The following is a 21,900-nucleotide window of genomic DNA, read 5'->3' as shown; positions in this document are numbered from 1 at the left end:
TGTGGTGACCCATTTTTTATCACCTATGCATACATTCAGGCCAGGGGGAATGTATGCAGCTTCCTTTCCTCATCCAGGTTGCTTGCATCCCAATTCTGCCCGGCCTCATGTGTATTGGTGGCATGATGATGCATGACGTCATCCCACTTTTTTGGGGCAGGATTGCGCCGCTTTGCGGGGGACCCCTCCCGAGCACTGTTCTTGGCATGTCCTCTTTAGGTGGCATCTTGGCACTGGTGCATGGCTGAAGGCATTTACGCTGATGCCCTAATTGCTCCCTTTTCCTCCTCTCCAGTTTTCTTTTCCCTCCCACATGGAAGGTACTATTTAAGCTTTTATTCCCCCATTGATCAGCCTCTGCTATGTGCGGACTGATTGTGGTCTCTTGTTAATACTCTTAAAGTGGAACTAAACCCACCTATCCTTTTCAGCAAAGGAAACTGCCATCTTGGCCTCTGTTTAATCTACAACTGCCATGATACTGCACATGTGATTAGTTATGACACCAGCCATTGGATGGTTTGACAGGTTGGTTGAGAGCACAACCAATTGGAGTGTTACATTTCCGGCAAGTTCCGGATATGTAACTGTTTTTTTTAAACCGCTAAATGGGTGGATTTACTTCCACTTTAACTCAAGGTAACACACTGATATGCTGTTTTTGATGCCTAGGTCCTCTGCACATTGAAGGTATGGAATTGGAGGATTTGTAAATATTGTCTAACAACTTAATGGTTTTGGGAGTGTGACTACTATCAACATTTTCAGTTTCCCTTGTATTAAATGACACACTTGTGCATATATAATCCTTTATTATCCGTTGAGGGAATGTGTTTTTTTTTTTTGTTTTTTTTTTATTAAATCCATATGGGGCTTTGTGCCCCCCTCCCCCTACTTGTTTGAATTGTACATCAGACCATTATCATTATCCCCGTATTCACAGATACCTGTGGCTGTGTGCTGGCAATGTCAAGGCCTCTTTTGCCCCTACTGTGGTCCTTGCGAGTTTACATTTGGTCGCTGCTCTACCCCCTTGTCTCTCAATACAGGTGCTGTCATGCAGTCATCCTAGTAAGCAGGATCTATTGTGGCTCTACTGTTCATGTGCATTTATATGGTTGCTTCTTGTAAGTATCAGTAGCAGCCAATAATATGATTTGCTATAATGACACATATGTACAAAATTTATACTTTTTGATGTCATTAATAGTTCTTATGCATCTATGTTTGAGAAGTGCAAATAACCATCATCTCCCCTGAGGAAGGACTGAAACATGCTGGGCATCATCAAGGAAATGCATTTGGGTTGATCTTGCCCTCTGCAATGCCAGCCTTTTAGATACATCTGATGGTTACAGGGTATAACATTAGCATGATATAACAATGCATGTACTGATATTTTTTTGAAATGTCATTTTATTAGCACGTGTCCTTTTTATGAATTGTTTTTATAATAAAAGTATTACCTTTTAATCACAGTTTGATATGTGGTTCTGCCTCCATAGTCCCTGAGGGGTTATGATTCACAAAATGCACAGATCTTTTTGTCTTAGTGATATTTAGGAGGTTGGCAGAAAGATTGATACCACACTCTACCCTCTACACTGTTTTTTCATTCCTTTACTAGAGATGCAACAAAGTTAGGGGAATTTAGTTCTCAGACAGTTGTCCCCAAAAAAAAGTGTCCCGATGTGAAAGATTACTCTCAGCTTTTGTTCTAGTCATAACCTAAAATGTGGGATTTCCTAATATTTTTAGTCTTGATGACAGCATTCAGTTTGAGCTAGCATCAGATCTTCATTGTGAACACCTTGAAGTAGTCAAAACTCGAGTGAACAGAACTGTTGCAGGCTTTATTGGCGTTTTATACAGGTTTATTTGCTAATGGCAATAGGCTGTTCATTTTGCAAGGAAATTTCCCTTCACTTAGTTAATAAGGTGAAGCTCTTCTGACTTCCACCATCCAATCAAATTTTTTTTTTTTTTTTTTTTCTTGCGCGTGCCTGGCATTTCTTTGCAAAGTGAATCTTTACCACATTCACTTTAACCCCATGATGTCTCCACTACATAGAACGAAATAAGGCATACAGCAGCACATATACATTGGCTGCTTTGCTCCCCTCTGAGTTTGAGAAATCCTACAGGCTTTGCAAATCTTTCATGAAAAAAAAAAAAAAAAAAAAAAACTTGGCAGAGGTAGTATAAAAGCAGAGAAAATATATTTCTTACAAAATTGTGTAAAGGGTGTTTTAAATATAGGAATTCTCCCTTTTAGGCAGTAGGTTCCCTTGCCAGCCAATCAAAGCATTTAAAAACATTATAAAAGTTACATAATAATGACTGGACAACTTCAATAGTAACGCCTCTCATATATTTGTTTTTTTCACTTTAGCACATATGACAAAATCATACATATACCTATAGCTTGACTGATTAATCAGCTGTAAGGCATTAAAATGAAAAACAAATTGGTACATAGAAAAATCCTAAAAGAAAAAAAAAAAATAAATCATCGTGCAATCTATTACAGAATTGTGTTTATTCTATTGCAAGATAAAAGCATTCTTTTTTTCAGTTAAGCAAAATACAAACAACTTAACTGCTGCTATCAGAACTCATAAAAAAGTATAAAACAGCATAAAAACACAATAAGCGATGTAGCAATTAATGGTTCTGTAACCAGTGTTACATTAAAGCCTTATTTATGAAAACATTTTACAACAAATTATTTAAAACATACAACTCAGAAAGAAAATATATACACCTTACATAGGGTACCCTTTTTAAATATTTTACTGATCATACAGTACTTTGTAGCATTTGTTAACTTTAGCTCTTAGAATATCCGTTTATTAAGTGCATCACCCTTTGAAAAATACATTATTTTAATAAGAAAAGGGTCACTTAAGCACGGTATATTCACATTTGTTTTCAAATTTATATGAACATGTTGGGACACCAAACCAATCAATATACTGTTACAGTGTATCGGAAACCCACATTTTGGTTGCTAATGATAGTTTTTTTCTTAATTTAGTATAGATTAAAAAAAAAGGAAAAAAATAAGAGCTTTGGCAATAATTTGCAATTTACATCAAATGACAAAAATGCCATTAACTACATATGTAATACGAATGCTCTTGAATGATTATCACTCTACAGGTAGTTACAGCTGCGTGTTTGGCCCTTGTTGATTTTCCAGTGCTGACAATGCACCAACGTCCTTCAAAGTATCTTATGGCATGCTAAGGTCAACTCCTACTTTTCATAGTCATCTTTAGTGATTTTCCTGTTGGGTTTTCAGAGCGTACAATTCACATATTTTAGGAAAAGCTTTAATAAATTAAAAAGGATCCAAGTGAAAAAGAAAAAAGGGCAGCTTTCTTTAGTTTCCAGAGAGCTAGTTAAGAAGATACTAAAATATGATACAGGTTCCATTGTTCTTTATTGCCTATCTAATAGACATTTAGGAATTTCACCTGGTCTGTTACGCATTCTTGCGTAACACTTTTAGACAATTTACAGCTTATAAACCTTCTCTTAAAGAGATGAATATATTTGCGATGAGATCGCGGGAGGATTAAAAAATACTGACTTGGGACAGGACTTGAGTCTGTGCCTGGGACTGTATCAATGGCTGGTGGTGTTGGGATGCAGGAGGAGGGCTACTGATATGTGGAATGGGTGATGCTATTTGGGTAGGTACTCCCGGCTGGGAAGGAGCAGGTGATTGCTGCTGTGGAGACATTTGAGACTGATGCTGAATGTGTTGCATTTGCTGTTGCTGCTGTATCTGCTGAAGATGTATATGCTGCAACTGCTGCTGCATTTGTTGTTGTAGCTGCTGCTGCTGCTGTTGTTGAAGCTGCTGCTGCATGTGATGCTGAAAATGCTGCTGCTGCATTTGCTGTTGGATCTGCTGGTGCATTTGGTGCTGATGAAGCTGCTGTTGCTGCATTTGCTGCAACTGCTGCTGCTGCAACTGTTGGAGGTGATGCTGCTGGCTCTGCAGGGAGGGGCTGACTTGAGAAGATGGAGTGGCAACCATAGGTGAACCCATGGAGCTCATTATAGGAGTTCCCATGTTTGATGGCATGTTTGGTGCAATGGTAACTGAAGTAACAATCTGGCTAGATGGTAGTCTCATGTTTAAAGGTTTAGGCGCAATCGCCCTTGGGAGCGATTGCTGGAGGTTTTGGGCTGCCACAGATGCAGATGCATGTTGGGATAATGAAGAGTTGAGAAGAAGAGAAGATGAGAGGTTGGTTGATGCCAGTGTTTGCTGAACAGAGCGAATTGTCTGAGCTTCTGCAGATTCAGCTGCAGCCTGAAACACAAATGAAGCAAAACAGATAGTAAAATCTCTGTATTGTTATACAATGTATATACAATAATTCAATAGTGTGATATCAGAGGATTCTGAAATGTACAGTAAATAGTACATACAGTAGTTATAAACAAATTACATCCAGACGTGTTAACACTATACAATTGCAATAACTAATTTCTTTTCCATATAACCTGGACTAGTAAACTAGCCATCAAGGCATTTGCCAGAATTACTAGTAAATCTGTGCCATGCAGAAGCCCACGCTTGTGGGAGTTTGTACGGCTATCTTAGGATGCAGCGGTATGGCATAGTGATGTTACCAGTGCCTTACAGGTAAGTATTTTTTATTTTTATATTTTTCTTAAAACACTGAAACTGAAAATACAATGGTTTATGTACTGTTTTTTACCGATCTGTGGGGCAGTCATCTAAGCAGACCTTCCATTTTTATGGAAGATACACATGTATAAAAAATGGAACCCGTATTAAGTCATTCAACACAAAAACTGATGATTTTTTGGTACTATTTTGCATACATTTATTATGCATCCTTATTTATTATGTTCAGGACCAGACAACACAATTCATTATTTCTTTTTAACCATGTAAATGTAAAATACTGTAAAAATAAATGGCCAGAAAGTATAGAAAGCAACATTATTCTTCAAGGTGTTTTTTAAGGCTCGAGTATTAGATTAACCTGCATAGGCTCTGTTGTGAATAGACCTGAATAGCAAGATATCAGATTATAAATGCAGCTGGTTGAGTCAGGAGAGACACAAGCCACTCTTCATCCAAACAATGAGATGATGATCAACTGTATTTGTAATATTAAACAAAAAAAGACAAGCGCAGAGGCAGGATTAAATTTGCTTTTTGGAATTTCCAGAATGCTCTGCAAACTTAGTTTAAAAAAAAATACAAATGTTTTATACAAATAATGGAAAAAAAGAAAAACATCTAAATATATAAACTCTAAAAAAAGTAATAACTATTATTAACCACTTCAGCCCAGGAAGAATTTGCCCCCTTAAGGACCAGGCCATTTTTTGCGATACAACACTGCGTCGCTCTAACTGACAATTGCGCAGTCGTGCGGCGTTGTACCCAAAAAAAAAAGAGCTTTTTGTTGGTGGTATTTGATCAACTCTGCGCTATAAACAAAGAGCGACAATTAAAAAAAAAAAATACTTTTTTGCTATAATACATATCCCAAAAAATCTATATATAAAAAAAAGTATTCATCAGTTTAGGCCGATATATATTCTTCTACATATTTTTGGTAAAAAAAAAAAAATATATATATTGCAATAGATGTTTATTGATTGGTTTGTGCAAAATGTATTGTGTCTACAAACTATGGGATAGATTTAGGGACTTTGATTTTTTTTTTAATTGTTTTTACTAGTAATGGTGGCGATCTGTGATTTTTAGTGGGACTGCGACATTGCGGTGGACAAATCAGACCCAAAATTACACTTTTTGGGGACCAGTGACATTATTACATTGATCAGTGCTATAAAAATGCACTGATCAATATAAAAAATGACACTGGCAGGGAAGGGGTTAACACTAGGGGGCGATCAAGGGGTTAACGGTATTCCCTAGGTGTGTTCTAACTGCAGAGGGTATGGGCTGCCAGGGACATGACAGAGATCACTGGGAACCGTAGATCTCTGTCATGTCTCCTGTCAGAATGGGGATCCGCCTTGTTAACAAAGGCAGATCCCCATTTTGCCTCTGAACTAGGTGATCGCAGGACGCCGGCAGACATTGAGTCCACCAGACTGGCAGGCATGCTCCTGCAGAGTACAGCGAGCGTGCGCCCACTATCCTGCCTGTGCGAGCCGCCGCACAGCTATGGCGATTTGCGCAGGAGAGCTGGCCTGCCATTAAACGGCAGCTGGTGGGCAAGTGGTTAAAGCAGTATTAAACCTAAAACCAAAAATGTAATATATTGCTTACCAATCATAAGGCATGGTGGCTGCATCTGTTTTTGAAGCCAAACTCCAGCTCACATTTTATAAGCAGTTATAGCAAACAGTTTGTGTTTAGGACAAAGGTTTTACATAAATAAAAAAAGCTGATTATTATAAACACCTATGTCAGTGTTAGGCCCCTTTCACACAGGGTTTTCACTGCTCCACTTGCTCAGCGGGGATCGCTCCGTTGATCCCCGCTGAGCTGGCAGATGACAAGTCCGTCTCTGCACTCTGTGCTATCCCTTATTCTTACAGCACTAAATCACTTAAATAACACAAAAAAGTATATAAAGAAATATTTAAAGTGGTTGTAAACTCTCCCCCACAACTTTGTCCCATGTAAATCAGCATAAAAAACCCTAATGAACACTGCTTGTAGATATCTCCTTACCTGCTTAGTATTGTTGTAATCCTTTATGTTCTTTAGAATGACGTCACTGAGCATGCCCAGATCTCCCCTGATTTACGGCACACTCTGTGTACTAATCTATCTATTATCAGGACTTCCTACGGCACACCACTGCAATCCCAGGAGACTTCATAATCACTCAGAGCTTCCTCCTACACCCCATGTGACATCACATGGAATGTAAACCAGGGCATCGGACAGCATTACTGTAGCCTTATCAGCTAAAGCTGATAAGACTGACACAGGCAAACACTAGATTATCGGCACAAGTAAATACTATAAAATAAAACAAGTCAGCTATTAGCAGGGAAGCAGGGTTGCCATAGAAATGTTGGATTAAGAAGGAGGCTTGGTTAACAGTACAGGAAGTGCTCAATGTATGGGCGGAAATACACTCCACTGTGGACTCAGAAAACAATACTTAAGATGGTGCTGCCTAACCCCTGGAAACAAGTTTTTTAAAGTTTCTTTAAACAGTAAGTAATATGCAATTTGAGCTGGATTACAGTGGCTATAGTTTGATAATTACTTATTATAATGGACTAAATGAAAAGAAGCATCAGAGTGGGAGAGTTTACTTCCTCTTTAAGAGATTTAGCACCATATACTGTAAATAAAAGAAAGCCTCTTAACGCTCATCTGTTGAAGGGTTATTACAGCAGCTTTTTCTCACAAAAGTGAGTACTCCCCTCACGTTTTTTGTAAATATTTTATTATATCTTTTCATGTGTCATTGAAGAAATGACACTTTGCTACAATGTAAAGTAGTGAGTGTACTGCTTGTAAAACATTGTAAATTTGCTGTCCCCTCAAAATAACTCAACAGACAGCCATTAATGTCTAAACTGCTAGCAACAAAAGTGAGTACACCCCTAAGTGAAAATGTCCAAATTAGGCCCAATTAACCATTTTCCCTCCCCGATGTCATGTGACTCATTAGTGTTACAGGTGTAAAAGGGGAGCAGGTGTGTTAAATTTGGTGTTATCGCTCTTGTCCTGTGGTCTGATGAGACCAAGATGAACTTATTTTAACTTATTTGAATCAGATGGTGTGTGGTGGAAACCAGGTGAGGAGTGCAAAAGATAAGTGGGCCTACAGTCAAATATGGTGGTGGGAGTGTCATGGTCTGGGGCAGCATGAGTGCTGCCGGAACTGGGGAGCTACAGTTTATTGAGGGAACCATGGATGCCAACATGTACTGTGACATACTGAAAACTGAAGCAGAGCATGAACTCCTCCCTTTGGAGACTGGGCCGCAGGGCAGTATTCCAACATAACAACCTCAAGCACACCTCCAAAACAAACTTTTCCTTGCTAAAGAAGCTGAGGGTAAAGGTGATGGACTGGCCAAGCATGTCTCCAGACCTAAACCCTATTGAGCATCCTCAAACAGAAGGTGGAGGAGCGCAAGGTCTCCAACATCCACTAGCCCCGTGATGTCATCATGGAGGAGTGGAAGAGTACTCCAGTGGAAACCTGTGACACTTTGGTGAACTCCTTGCCCAAGAGGGTTAAGACAGTGGTGGAAAATAATGGTGGCCACACAAAATATTGACATTTTGGACCCAATTTGGACATTTTCACTTAGGGGTGTACTCACTTTTGTGGCCAGTGGTTTAGACATTAATGGCTGTGTGTTGAGTTATTTTGAGGTGACAGCAAATTTACACTGTTATACAAGCTGTACACTACACTTCATTGTAGCAAAGTGTAATTTCTTCAGTGTTGTCACATGAAAAGATATAGAAAAAAAATTCACAAAAATGTGAGGGTGTACACACTTTTGGGAGATACTGTATAATATTTGACTTTGGGCTTTTCACACTATGTAGTGCGGAGTGGGGGTTTATATAATTATGTCAGTCAAATGGTTTGTCTCATCCTTCTGCTACAACTTCAAGATAGCTTGTTCTTTTGGAAAACAACAGTCTTGCTGGCCAGATCACCAGGAGAAAATAAGGGAAAGAAAACCTAGGAAAAAAAAAAAACAAATGCAGCCACCACATCTAAGAATTGGTAAGCTGTATTATAATAAAATGTTTGCCTTTTGCTTTATTACGGATTTAATGGCCATAATTTAACATGCAGGTCACATATATTTTACTGATGTTGTGACACAAGAAAGTCAGTGATCCATAGAATAATATACAATACACTGTACAAAATAATTTATTAGATGTAAAAGCTGAAAATAAATCAGACCAATTTAGCATGGAAACAGGTCAAGAGCACAGTGCAGCAATCGATTAGATTGCATTTTAAATTAATCAGACTTCAGTGAAGAGTAACCTGATTGGCTGAACTGTTCATTTTTGTTTAGCTTCAGCATTAGGTAAACTAAAAACAACAATGACTGCTGTCAGTAATTCACAAAAAAGGATATAATGTAAAAATATTTAACCACTTCAGCCCAGATTTACCCCCTTAAGTACCAGGCCATTTTTTGCGATACGGCACTCCGTTGATTTAACTGACAATTGCACAGTCATGCAATGTTGTACACAAACTAAATTTATGTCCTTTTTCCTCACAAATAGAGCTTTTTTTTTTGGGGGGGGGGGTATTTCATCACCTCTGTTTTTATTTTTTGCGCTATAAACAAAAAAAGACTGACAATTTTGAAAAAAAAAAAAACAATGTTTTTTTTACTTTTTGCCATAGTAAATATCCAGAAAAATAAATAAAAATGTCTTCAGCAGTTTAGGCCAATATATATTCTTTTACATATTTTTGGTAAAAAAAAAAAAAAAAAAAAAAATCGCAATAAGCGTATATTGATCATCAGGAACAGCAGCTCTCTCTTGCCTGCCACACACATTGGCTCCGGCGTCATGCCTCCAGGGGTACGCGCGTGCCTGCATTTTTCTTAAAGCGTCTGATGTACACTTATGGCAATTTGCGCAGCCGCACCAACCTGCCTCAGTATGATGATGGCGGCTGGTTAGCAAGCAGTTAAAGATTAAGTTCACCTTTCGTAAAACATATCACATCCATACTGCTCAGTCTGAGGCTGTGGAACTCGGTGTAAGTGGAGCTGGTATAAGTGGGAGTTAAAAACCAGGGTTAGAGTGAACAAGTCTTGCTTTTTGTTTGCTGGGTTTGCTGGGTTGCATTTTTGGGGCTTTTCCTTTTAGTTTTTCATTTGCCTTTTTCTGTCACTTTTTAAATAGCTTTTTTTTTTTTTTTTTCTGCTTCCTTCAGTCTATCAATTAAGGGGGTGGTTAATTGCTCACAGGTGCCTATTTAACTGGGTGTAGGACTCAGTCTGAGCGTGCTCAGTCTGAGGCTGTGGAACTCGGTGTAAGTGGAGCTGGTATAAGTGGGAGTTAAAAACCAGAGTTTAAAACAGGAGGTTATAACAGGGGTCATAGTACCTGTGTAGTGTGAGTATCTGAGTGTTGTCTGAGTAGTGTGTGTGGATCGTTAGTACTTGTGTATTGTGTACTGTATACTTGAGTATTGCGAGTGCACGTAGGTCTGCGACTGTTCTGCGATTGCACGTAGGTCTGTGAGTACCTGTGTATTGTCTTGTTGTGTACCTGTGTATTGTCTTGAGTATTAGTGCCAGGAAGCTAGCGGTTAGGTAATTTGGACAGGGTAAAATCCCCAAATCCTCACTAAATTTAATAGGTACGATGCCCGGCGGGTGTGGAGAGGCGACTCTTTGTACGTCTTGCGGCATGTATGCGTTCCTTGATCATCCGATCGAGGGCGAATACTGCTGTGCAAAATGTAAGCACATCGTTTCCCCGGAAGCCCAGGTTCTGAATCTGGGGAAGCAACTGTCAGCACTGAGAAGTCCCTCCATACTAAAGGTGAGCCAGGAACGTACACGGCAGGTGCTGGCAGGGGCCAGCACAGAGGCGGGTGGAGACAAAGAGGTGCAGGCACTAGCAAAGAGTAAATGGGTGACAGTCAGGAGGGGTAGAGGGGGAATTGCCAGAGAGGCCGATCCAGGACTGGAGCATCCCAATAAGTACGCTCCATTGAGTGAAACCAGTCAGGGACCAGCACTGCTGGAGATGAGGGACTCTCCTAGCTGCCAGGGGAAGAACTCCTCCAGTGAGAGTGGGGGGCAGCAAAGGGAAAGGAAAGACAGATTCTGGTGGTAGGGGACTCAATTCTTAGAAGGACAGAGAGGGCAATCTGTAACCAAGACCTGAAGTGCCGAACAGTATGTTGTCTACCGGGCGCTCGGGTTCGGCACATCATGGATCTTGTGGACAGATTACTGGGAGGGGCTGGGGAAGACCCGGCAGTCATGGTGCACGTTGGCACCAATGACAAAGTCAGAGGCAGATGGAGTGTCCTAAAGAACATTTTTAGGGACTTAGGTGCTAAATTGAGGAAAAGGACCTCCAAGGTAGTGTTCTCAGGAATACTACCGGTACATCGAGCCACACCAGAAAGGCAGAGGGAGATTAGGGAAGTAAACAAGTGGCTGAAGAGCTGGTGTAGTAAGGAGGGTTTTGGGTTCCTGGAGGACTGGGCCGACTTCTCAGTCGGTAACCGGTACTATAGAAGGGACAGACTGCACCTAAATGAGGAGGGTGCAGATCTGCTGGAAATGAAGATGGCCAAAAAGTTGGAGGGGTTTTTAAACTAGGTGATGGGGGGAGGGTCCAGAGACAGTGATAGCCAGCACGGAAGATATTCCAGAGGGTAGTATTGGGGGCATTAGTGGTAGGTTAACCAAAGCACAAAAACACAAGGTGAGTATAGTAGTAAGTCCTAGTTGCAATCTTGAAACACCCAATACGAGGACAATATGCGACCGGTCTAAACTATGTGGCATGTTCACCAATGCCAGGAGCATGGCGGACAAGATGGGTGAACTAGAGATACTGTTGTACAAGGAGGATTTGGATTTTGTGGGAATTTCAGAGACCTGGTTCAACAGCTCTCATGATTGGCTGGCAAACATTCAAGGGTATACCCTATACCGCAAGGATAGAGAGGGTAAAAAAGGGGGAGGGATATGCCTATATATCAAGAATAATGTACAAGCGAATGTGAGAGATGACATCACTGAGGGAGCTAGAGAGGAGGTGGAATCCTTATGGGTAGAGCTCCAAAGGGATGAAGCTAAGGGGAAAATAATACTGGGAGTATGCTATGGGTCCCCTAACCTGAGGGAGGAAGTGGAGACGGATCTCCTATCACAAATTGGATTAGCAGCAAGGATGGGAAGTGTTATCATAATGGGGGATTTTAATTATCCAGACATAGCACATTCATTTAAGGCTCGCCAGTCCCTAATGTCTTGCAGGACAATTTTATGGGTCAGATGGTAGACGCACCAACTAGAAATAAAACATTACTGGATCTACTGATTACCAACAATACAGACCTGATCACAGATGTGGAAATACGGGGCAATTTAGGTAACAGCGATCACAGGTCAATTAGTTTCAGTATAAATCACACAAATAGGAAACATGAAGGGAACACAAAGACAATGAATTTCATAAGAGCCAACTTCCCTAAACTACAAACCTTGCTAAAAGGCATAAATTGGGATAAAATATTAGGAACAAAGAATACGGAGGAGAGATGGGTTTGCTTTAAGAGCATATTAAATAAGGGCATTAGCCAATGTATCCCATTGGGTAATAAATTTAAAAGAGCGAACAAAAATCCTGGATGGCTTAACTCCAATGTAAAAATGCATATAAAAGCAAAGGAGAAGGCCTTCAAAAAAAACAGGGTTGAGGGATCATCCTCAGCATACAGACTTTATAAAGAATGCAATAAGAAATGTAAGGGTGCAATTAGGACGGCTAAGATAGAACATGAAAGACACATAGCGGAGGAGAGCAAAAAAATCCCAAGAAATTCTTTAAGTATGTAAACAGTAAAAAAGGGAGGACAAACCATATTGGCCCCATAAAGAATGAGGAAGGACATCTGGTTACAAAGGATGGGGAGATGGCAAAGGTATTGAATTTATTCTTCTCCTCAGTCTTCACGAGTGAATCGGGGGGCTTCAGTAACCAAAACTGCAGTGTTTATCCTCATGACACAACACAGGAAGCACCTCCATGGTTAACAGAGGACGGAATTAAAATTAGACTTGAGAAACTTAACATTAATAAATCACCGGGACCAGATGGCTTGCATCCGAGGGTACTTAGGGAACTCAGTCAGGTGATTGCCAGACCGTTGTTCCTAATTTTTACAGACAGTCTATTGACTGGAATGGTACCAGCTGATTGGAGAAAAGCCAATGTAGCACCAATATTTAAAAAGGGCCCAAAAAACATCCCTGGGAATTACAGACCAGTTAGCCTAACATCAATAGTATGTAAACTCTTGGAGGGGATGATAAGGGACTATATACAAGATTTTAGTAATAAGAACCATATCATTAGCAGTAATCAGCATGGATTCATGAAGAATCGTTCTTGCCAAACCAATCTATTAACCTTCTATGAGGAGGTGAGTTGCCATCTAGATAAAGGAAGGCCCGTAGACGTGGTGTATCTGGATTTTGCAAAAGCATTTGACACAGTTCCCCATAAACGTTTACTGTACAAAATAAGGTCCGTTGGCATGGACCATAGGGTGAGTACATGGATTGAAAACTGGCTACAAGGGCGAGTTCAGAGGGTGGTGATAAATGGGGAGTACTCAGAATGGTCAGGGGTGGGTAGTGGGGTTCCCCAGGGTTCTGTGCTGGGACCAATCCTATTTAATTTGTTTATAAACGACCTGGAGGATGGGATAAACAGTTCAATCTCTGTATTTGCAGACCATACTAAGCTAAGCAGGGCAATAACTTCTCCGCAGGATGTGGAAACCTTGCAAAAAGACCTGAACAAATTAATGGGGTGGGCGACTACATGGCAAATGAGGTTCAATGTAGAAAAATGTAAAATAATGCATTTGGGTGGCAAAAATATGAATGCAATCTATACACTGGGGGGAGAACCTCTGGGGGAATCTAGGATGGAAAAGGACCTGGGGGTCCTAGTAGATGATAGGCTCAGCAATGGCATGCAATGCCAAGCTGCTGCTAATAAAGTAAACAGAATATTGGCATGCATTAAAAGGGGGATCAACTCCAGAGATAAAACGATAATTCTCCCGCTCTACAAGACTCTGGTCCGGCCGCACCTGGAGTATGCTGTCCAGTTCTGGGCACCAGTCCTCAGGAGGGATGTACTGGAAATGGAGCGAGTACAAAGAAGGGCAACAAAGCTAATAAAGGGTCTGGAGGATCTTAGTTATGAGGAAAGGTTGCGAGCACTGAACTTATTCTCTCTGGAGAAGAGACGCTTGAGAGGGGATATGATTTCAATTTACAAATACTGTACTGGTGACCCCACAATAGGGATAACATTTTTTCGCAGAAGAGAGTTTAATAAGACTCGTGGCCACTCATTACAATTAGAAGAAAAGAGGTTTAACCTTAAACTACGTAGAAGGTTCTTTACTGTAAGAGCGGCAAGGATGTGGAATTCCCTTCCACAGGCGGTGGTCTCAGCGGGGAGCATTGATAGCTTCAAGAAACTATTAGATAATCACCTGAATGACCGCAACATACAGGGATATGTAATGTAATATTGACACATAATCACACACATAGGTTGGACTTGATGGACTTGTGTCTTTTTTCAACCTCACCTACTATGTAACTATGTAACTATATTCAGGTGTAACATGTTACGAACGGACCGGCCCCCACGCACCCCCTTTCTCAATCTGACAGCTAGCGGGCTTCTCCCCCCATTAGCTGTCACAATTTAAAAAAAAACGCGCCTGGCTGCGTGACTCATTTACAGTGTTCTGTGAATGGAAAACTACAAGGTCCGGCAGCCTTTGCGGCTTCAGCTTGTAGTTTTCAATGAGTTCTTTTTCTATTCCTGTCAGATTGTATCTGCTTGCCTGTATGGGCACACAGATACACTGACAAATCCTAGTCCTGCGTGGTACCAGTGATCTGTTGATCACTGGTGAAATGCTTTAGAGGCTCCAAAAACAAAAAAATAATAAATGCACTTTTTTTTACCTGCAAAAAACGTTCATTTATTATTTTTTGTTAAAAGGTGAATTTATCCTTTAAGCTCTTATATGTATGTAATTATCAAAATAATAGTCTTTAGGCTATAGGTGCTCAGCCTTTTGAAAAGTGAGGTCCAAGTGCTTTTGTAACCGCCAGTCATGGGATATCAAAAAATTTTGCTGCAACATTAAACATTTTTATTGCCAAAGTAATCTTTACTGTAAATACATACCACACATATACATGTACCATGGGACTAATATACATTTAGGTATATTTGTTTTACTTACCTTGGACACAAGGCTTGCTCTATAGGCTGCAAGGGCTTTTAAATATTCTTTTTTAGCAGCTTCAGTTTTCCTTTTATATACCTTAAAAATAATATTACAATAGCAAGTTTGTATTAATGGAAAATACAGGAAAACCAACATCAAAGTGCAAAATATCAGTTTCTGCATGGTAAAAATTGACATAAGAAGACTGATTTCCTCTTCATTGTGAGGATGTTGTTCACGGAAAAAAATGTGTGAATATTTACATCCACTGTCAAATTGAATAATTGAAGCAAATATTCCCATTATTTTTTTAGTAACAATTGTCAACTCCTTTAGTAAATTGGCCTCCTTGTATGCAACGCTGATACTCCCCTACCATTTAAGACCCTGTCCTGTAGTCAACAGATATATTTTATTCTCCAGTATTTATTAGTGGTAAATACATAATTTGCATACAGAAATGGAATACATATAAGGGGGCTGCTAAAAGTATATTTATTTTGTTCATCGAATGATACAGTGGGGTCTTCGCTATGCCTCAGCTGATTCGACACCAAAGCGAGGCATGACAGGGAGGAGAGCCTCAGAGTTAAAGGATATTGGGGGCCCTATGTTCCATCTAGTCATATGTGAAATATATTTAAATTCTATAAACTTCAATTATATAGCCAAGTACCAGACACCAGCAACAAAGGGTTAATATTGTATTACAATATATCTCTACTGCCTTCTCCAGGGCCTCACTGTTAAGCCAAGTGTAAGTTTTTTTTTCTTTTGAAGTTTGTTTAATCCAATGTTTCTGAACTTCAGTCCTCAAGTACACCCAACAGGTCATGTTTTCAGGATTTCCCTCAGATGAAACGGCTGTGGTAATTACTAAGGCAGTAAAACTGATCAAATCACCTGTGCAAAATAAAGGAAAGCCTGAAAACCTGACCTATTGGGGGTACAGTACTTGAAGACTGGAGTTGAGAAACATTGGTTCAATCCATGAGAAAAGTAAGGGGACTAGGGGAAATAGGGGGACAATGGGGACTTTATATGAAACACATCACTAGGGCAGGCTGAGTCATCAGATGTAAAAAATGTAAATTTATTGATACCACATGAGAAATCCATACCTAAATCAGCATGCTTCAATTAAAGGTAGCAAAAAAGCATCAACAATGTGCATACAACACTTCTTAAAAAGCCTGCTATATCTAGATCATATTCTAGATCACATTAGAATTATATTATGTTCATAATTTATTATTATGGATCAATATGTGATAATTTAAATATTGAAAGAATATTGGGAGATTGCTGTACATTCACATTAGTTTGTGAAATATCTATGGTTAATACTATAACAAAATAGCTCATTAAAAAAAAAAAAAAAATCAGCCAACTCAGTAAAAAACTGAACCCTTTGAAAAGTCACCCAGTTCTGTGAATGACTGTGATTATGTTTTCACTGACTTCCTGCCTGTAGAAGTCTGGCCCTTGCTAAGTATTTTTTGTGCCATTCAACAAAGGCCCAGTTGTTGCACACAGCTACAAATAGGCTTGATTAATCACCATCATTAAATCATAACAGGGGAAGTCTGGTAGAGAGCAGATGTCTTAAAAACGTGTACACAATGCCTTCATGTAACATTAACAGACTCCAAATAATAATTAAAAAAAAAACATTGCCTTGCAATTACAAGGTATTACAGGCCACAAATCTAAATTGTAACAAAGGCTAAAAGTGAATACCTTAAAGTTGTTAAGTATTATATTTTTTAAGTATAAGTTAAGTATTATATTTTTTAAACTACAGATTAGAAACCTCAAACATTGTATAAAGAGTAAAAAAAGTGCCATGCAGTTATTTTATTATGGAGTTTTGACATGGTCATTATCTAGCTTGCAAAATTGAATTTATCATTACTTTAGATTAAGTTAATTTACAAATGCAAAATATATTATTATATATCTCATGCATGAGATGTGTCAGCAAATCATTCATCTGTTTAAGATGATAATTGCATGTGTCCATTAAGAGTTTATCTGTAAGAACGTTTTTAAAAACACAGAGAGCATGCTTTGTGCCTGGGTAGGAGCTGATTGCAAGCGTATGGTTATAAATCACAACCGCCCAAAAGTTATCTGCTTAAAAATGTCATTTATTAAGTGTGTCTTATATATGCCTTTAGTAAATCAACCCCAATTGGTCTCAAGTCTTAGCAGCCCTGTCAATTTAAAAGGAAGAGTACTACTATTATTGACCACAAAGGCAAAATGTTAAAAAAAATACATTACAATCTATATTTTAGGATACCTGTTTTTGCTCTTCTCCAAGGCCATCCCACATAGAAGCCACAATTTTTGACACTTCACCAAAAGTAGCATTGGGATTTTGACCTTTGATTGCTGCTTGAGTGTCCCTAAAAAAGAGAGCATATGCAGACACTGGCTTCTGGGGTTCATTGGGATCTTTCTTTTTCTTCTTTTTTGGGGTCTTGGGTTTCTTCCCAGAATCCGGGGCGGCTCTTTTTTCTCCAATAGTCTAAAGGTTAGAATGGATTTTAGAGAAACAAATATTCACATTTGCACTTCAAATAGCATGTTACATTTTAAGTGCATCCTTTTCTCAAAAAACATTATTTTCCATAAATTATTTCTTACAATGTGGAATTGTTATCTGTCTATAACAATTAGAAATGTAAAAAGGGGGATTAAAACAGAATGTTATACTTCCGGATCAGTTATTTATATTATTTTTGAGAATATTTTTTTTTGCATAATATTTGTGCAGCCATTTTTAAAACACAACTATTCTGGAAAAAAATAAACTTACATTAATTTATGTAACACAAACACAAAATAATGACCATTTTTTTGTAAAATATAAAAAATGATGTTACGCCGAGTAAATAGATATCGAACATGCCTGTGGAATGGAGACATTCATTTATCCATAGTTGACACTTTAAAAGCCTTTACATGTTAGGAGTTTAGAGGTAAATAGGAGGTTTGCTGCTAGAATTATTGCTCTCACTCTGATGTTCGCAATGATACCTCACATATGTGGTGCGAACACCGTTTGCATGCGGGACCTGCGTATGCCTTTATATTTGCACATGAGCATAGGGAGACAGGGGCGCGCTTTAAATTTCTTTTTTAAATTATTATTTTATTTACATTTAATTTTTACACTGCCTCTTAATGTTCATCCTAAAAAAATGTATTGCCATCAGAAGGGGTGAACAACATCCACTGTGATAACACGGGTTGTGACAGGTACTCTTTACTGAGCAATCTGCCAATGTTATTGTAAAATAAAAAAGTCCAAGATAAGTTTGACCAGATGCTTTAGAAGCCAGTAATGGCTTCTAAACTGCAAACCAAAACCACAAGTGATTAAATCCTTGTCTCTTCCGGTTTCATTTGTCAATGAGTGGAGGGGGGTGTGGATGTACCTTCCATTCCTGTGTGTTTAGCTGACCACTCAGATTACAACTACTCCTTCCATGCCATGTAGAAGTGTACAGGTAACCGTAGAGTCACTCGGATCACTTCTAGAAGGAAGTCCATTGCCAACTGCAAATTTTGATACCAGGATCATGGCTGCAACCATGATCCTGGTATAATGTATACACATATATGCCAGTGCTTGCACTAACGACACAGGTGACCTGTCCAAAGAGAGTCCAAGATTCAATATAATTCCAGCCTTGAAAGTGTTAATCTTCAATAGCACCACAACTTTGCTGCTTTTACAACCAGAGGGCACTAGAAACTGCAAACACACAAACAGAAGAAAAGAGCACAGGCTCTGGTGCAATACCCTTTATTTTGTAATAAAAATTAGATAAAAATGCACTCACAAGCAAAGATGAATCAGAGCTTATCAATCACATCTCCTCAATATATATACTTACTTTATGTCTTTATTATTCTTGCAATTTATTTTTTGTCTTTTTTTTGTACAGAGGTATCACGGGACATCTATTAACCACTTTACCTCCAGAATATTTACCCCCACTTCGTTGCCAGGCCATTTTTCCCGATACAGCACTGTTACTTTAACTGACAACTGCGTAAATAGCATCTACAAACTATGGGATTTTTCTTTTACTAGTAATGGTGGCGATCAGTGACTTACAGTGGTACTGTGATATTGCAGCCAACATTAAGATAGGAACTGACACTTTTGACACTTTTTGGGGAACAGTGACATCACTTTTGGTCCTCGCTCCTACAGACTCCGCCCTACACATTACGTTACGTCACATGCCACATGACTTCATCATGAGAAAAAATTTTCCCCTGATGAAGTGACATGATGTAACACATAGGGCGGAGTCTGTAGGAGTGAGGACCGAAAGTGATGTCATACCAGGAAGAACGGTAACCCTGATATGCCTGTGTAGTTTTTAAAAGGGACCACAGCTCCAGTACTGAGGAGGAAGATCTAGGTGAATAATGAATATCCTGTTGAGTAGGAGACCTTACAACAAAGTACCCTGGGATCTTGGAATACCAATCTGGCCAAAGAAAAGTGAGCTGGATATTCCTGCACATGTGTGTCTACTACAATATTGAGGTGAGGACACTGAAAGCACTGAGGTGATTGGGGAAGAGGCTTTAAGATTTTTGTAAAGAAGAAGTCATATTTATTTCACATTTTATGAACTGCAATACCATGGTTTCCATTATTGGATCATTATTATTCACTATTTATTGTTTAGTACACTAATGGTGACACACTGTTTCATTTAATGTAATTATCTTTATGTAATCACTTAAGAGGGAGCATGGCATCTTTATCCTATTTATTGTTTAGTTGTTGGTTGAACAGCATTTGATGCAAGCTGCAAGACATCATTAAATGTTACATTGTTTTATATGTATATGCAATATTTTTTAAATTAGAGCACAAGTGGTAGTGCAGGAGTTATAAACCATCAAACTAATACAATGATCAGTGATAAAAATATGCACTGTCACTGTGCTAATGACACTGGCTGGGAAGGGATCATCTGTGTGCCTAACCAGTGTTTTGCTACTGTGGGAGGTGCTTTAACTAGGGGAAGAGATGGAATTTGTTCCCTGCTTTACAGGGACACAAATTCCATCCCTTCCCTCCTGTTAGAACAGTGATCTGCCTTGTTTACATAGGCAGGCTGCCTGATGATCGGTGGGTTCCGGTGGACATCTCTATCTGTATCTGCTGATAGGCTCCTGTTGGGCATGCGCCCCCCTCCCACTTGGAAGAGTCGGGTCACGTACATACACTATATTACAAAAAGTATTGTGACGCCTGCCTTTACACGCACATGAACTTTAATAGCATCTCAGTCTTAATCCAAAGGGTTCAATATTTAGTTGGCCCACCCTTTGCAGTTATAACAGCTTCCACTCTTCTGGGAAGGCTGTCCACAAGGTTTAGAAGTGTGTCAATGGGAATGATTGACCATTCTTCCAGAAGCGCATTTGTGAGGTCAGGCACTGATGTGGAAGAGAAGACCTGGCTCGCAGTCTCTGCTCTAAATCATTACAAAGATGTTCTATCTGGTTGAGGTCAGGATTCTGTGCAGGTCAGTCAGGTTCCTCAGCAGACATTTAACTCTTAGATCACCCTAGATGTTTAACCCCTTCCCAGCCAGTGTCATTAGTACAGCGATGATGCGTATTTTTAGCACTGATCACTGTATTAGTGTCACTGGTTCCCACAAAGTGTCAGATTGGCTGCCATACTATCACAGTCCCACTATAAGTCACTGATCATCACTATTTCACGCAAACCAATTAATATACACTTATTGCGATTTATTTTAGCAAAAACATATAACAGAATTTTCTTCTTCAAATTTTAAGATTTTATTTATTTATGGCACAAAAAATAAAAACCCAGTGGTGATCAAATACCCCCAAAAGAAAGCTTCATTTGTGTGAAAAAATGTATACAAGTTTATTTATGTACAGCGTTACGGTGTGTCAGTTGAATTAACGCAGTGCCAAAAAGCAAAAAAATGGCCTGGTCACTCATGGAGGGGGGTAAATCTTTCAGAGGTCAAGTGGTTTTGAATATGATTCCAAGGTTGCAGTATAAGATGATTGAATAACGTAGCTACCAGAAACCTTTGTGATTTTTACACCACCTTTTAATATTGATATTTATTGCCAGTTACTATATAGTTCATTTTTCTAATCAAAGTAGTACTTTATATGAGTCATATGTGTATAAACATATATATTTAAATAGTTGCTTCCTTACTTGCGTTACTATATCCAGTTATGCAACAGTAGGATTATATGTTTTTTTTTATATGAAAGTTAGAGTAGATACTAATGAGTTTTTATATGAATTGCACCTGGATATTGTTGTGTTGCTTATAGTAACCCTTGCGCTGTCAGTATCTGGCCAGTAGTGGCTCTGTGAATGGTAATCCCTCAATACCAAGTCATGCTATTTAAAGATTGCCTATAATGGTGCTGGGTGAACTTGATAAAGGAGGCCACACCCTCAGAAACATGTTTTAGCAACAGTTCACACATCTCGACAGCAGCCAGCTGCTTGAATCACATAACCCAAGCACGCTGGCTTGTCTGGCAGTCGGGAGGCTTCCTGTATATGTGAACTGTCAACGTGTATGTGATCAAACATAACAGCAATTGCATTCAGGACTGCAGCCATGTCCACGCTGTCATCTGGGGCTTCTATCAAGGGCAGTGGGAGGATTTCTGTGCACGGCACCATGGTTTGAGACATGTGATTCATCTTTGTGAGTGTATTTTTTCTATTTTTTTTTACAAAATGATGGGTATTGAACCAAAGCCTGTGAGCTCTCTCCTGTTTGTGTATTATAATGGTATAATGTAGGGGTACGTCCTGAGGGCATGAAGTGGTTAATTTTATTTTAAATCA

General features: G+C 39.2%; 1 protein-coding gene across 4 annotated transcripts in view; it reads right to left on the bottom strand.

Annotated features, from left to right (window-relative positions):
* Nucleotides 1–2,522: 2,522 nt before the first annotated feature.
* The window catches only part of TOX3 (TOX high mobility group box family member 3), a 287,385-nt gene continuing 268,007 nt past the window's right edge, over nucleotides 2,523–21,900 (bottom strand). For all 4 annotated transcript variants that reach the window (XM_073604971.1, XM_073604972.1, XM_073604974.1 and 1 more), the window contains 3 exons: nucleotides 17,308–17,535; nucleotides 15,018–15,098; nucleotides 2,523–4,327 (listed from right to left, as the gene is read on the bottom strand). In XM_073604971.1, the coding sequence (XP_073461072.1) occupies nucleotides 3,581–4,327; nucleotides 15,018–15,098; nucleotides 17,308–17,535 (1,056 nt within the window). In that variant the 3' untranslated portion in view covers nucleotides 2,523–3,580. The remainder of the gene's footprint in view (nucleotides 4,328–15,017; nucleotides 15,099–17,307; nucleotides 17,536–21,900) is intronic.

The sequence above is a fragment of the Aquarana catesbeiana genome, linkage group LG11 (assembly GCF_042186555.1).
Source record: "Aquarana catesbeiana isolate 2022-GZ linkage group LG11, ASM4218655v1, whole genome shotgun sequence".
In the NCBI taxonomy this organism is placed as follows: domain Eukaryota; kingdom Metazoa; phylum Chordata; class Amphibia; order Anura; family Ranidae; genus Aquarana; species Aquarana catesbeiana.
The sequence above is the reverse complement of the archived record's forward strand: the minus strand, read 5'-3'. Positions and strand labels throughout refer to the sequence as shown.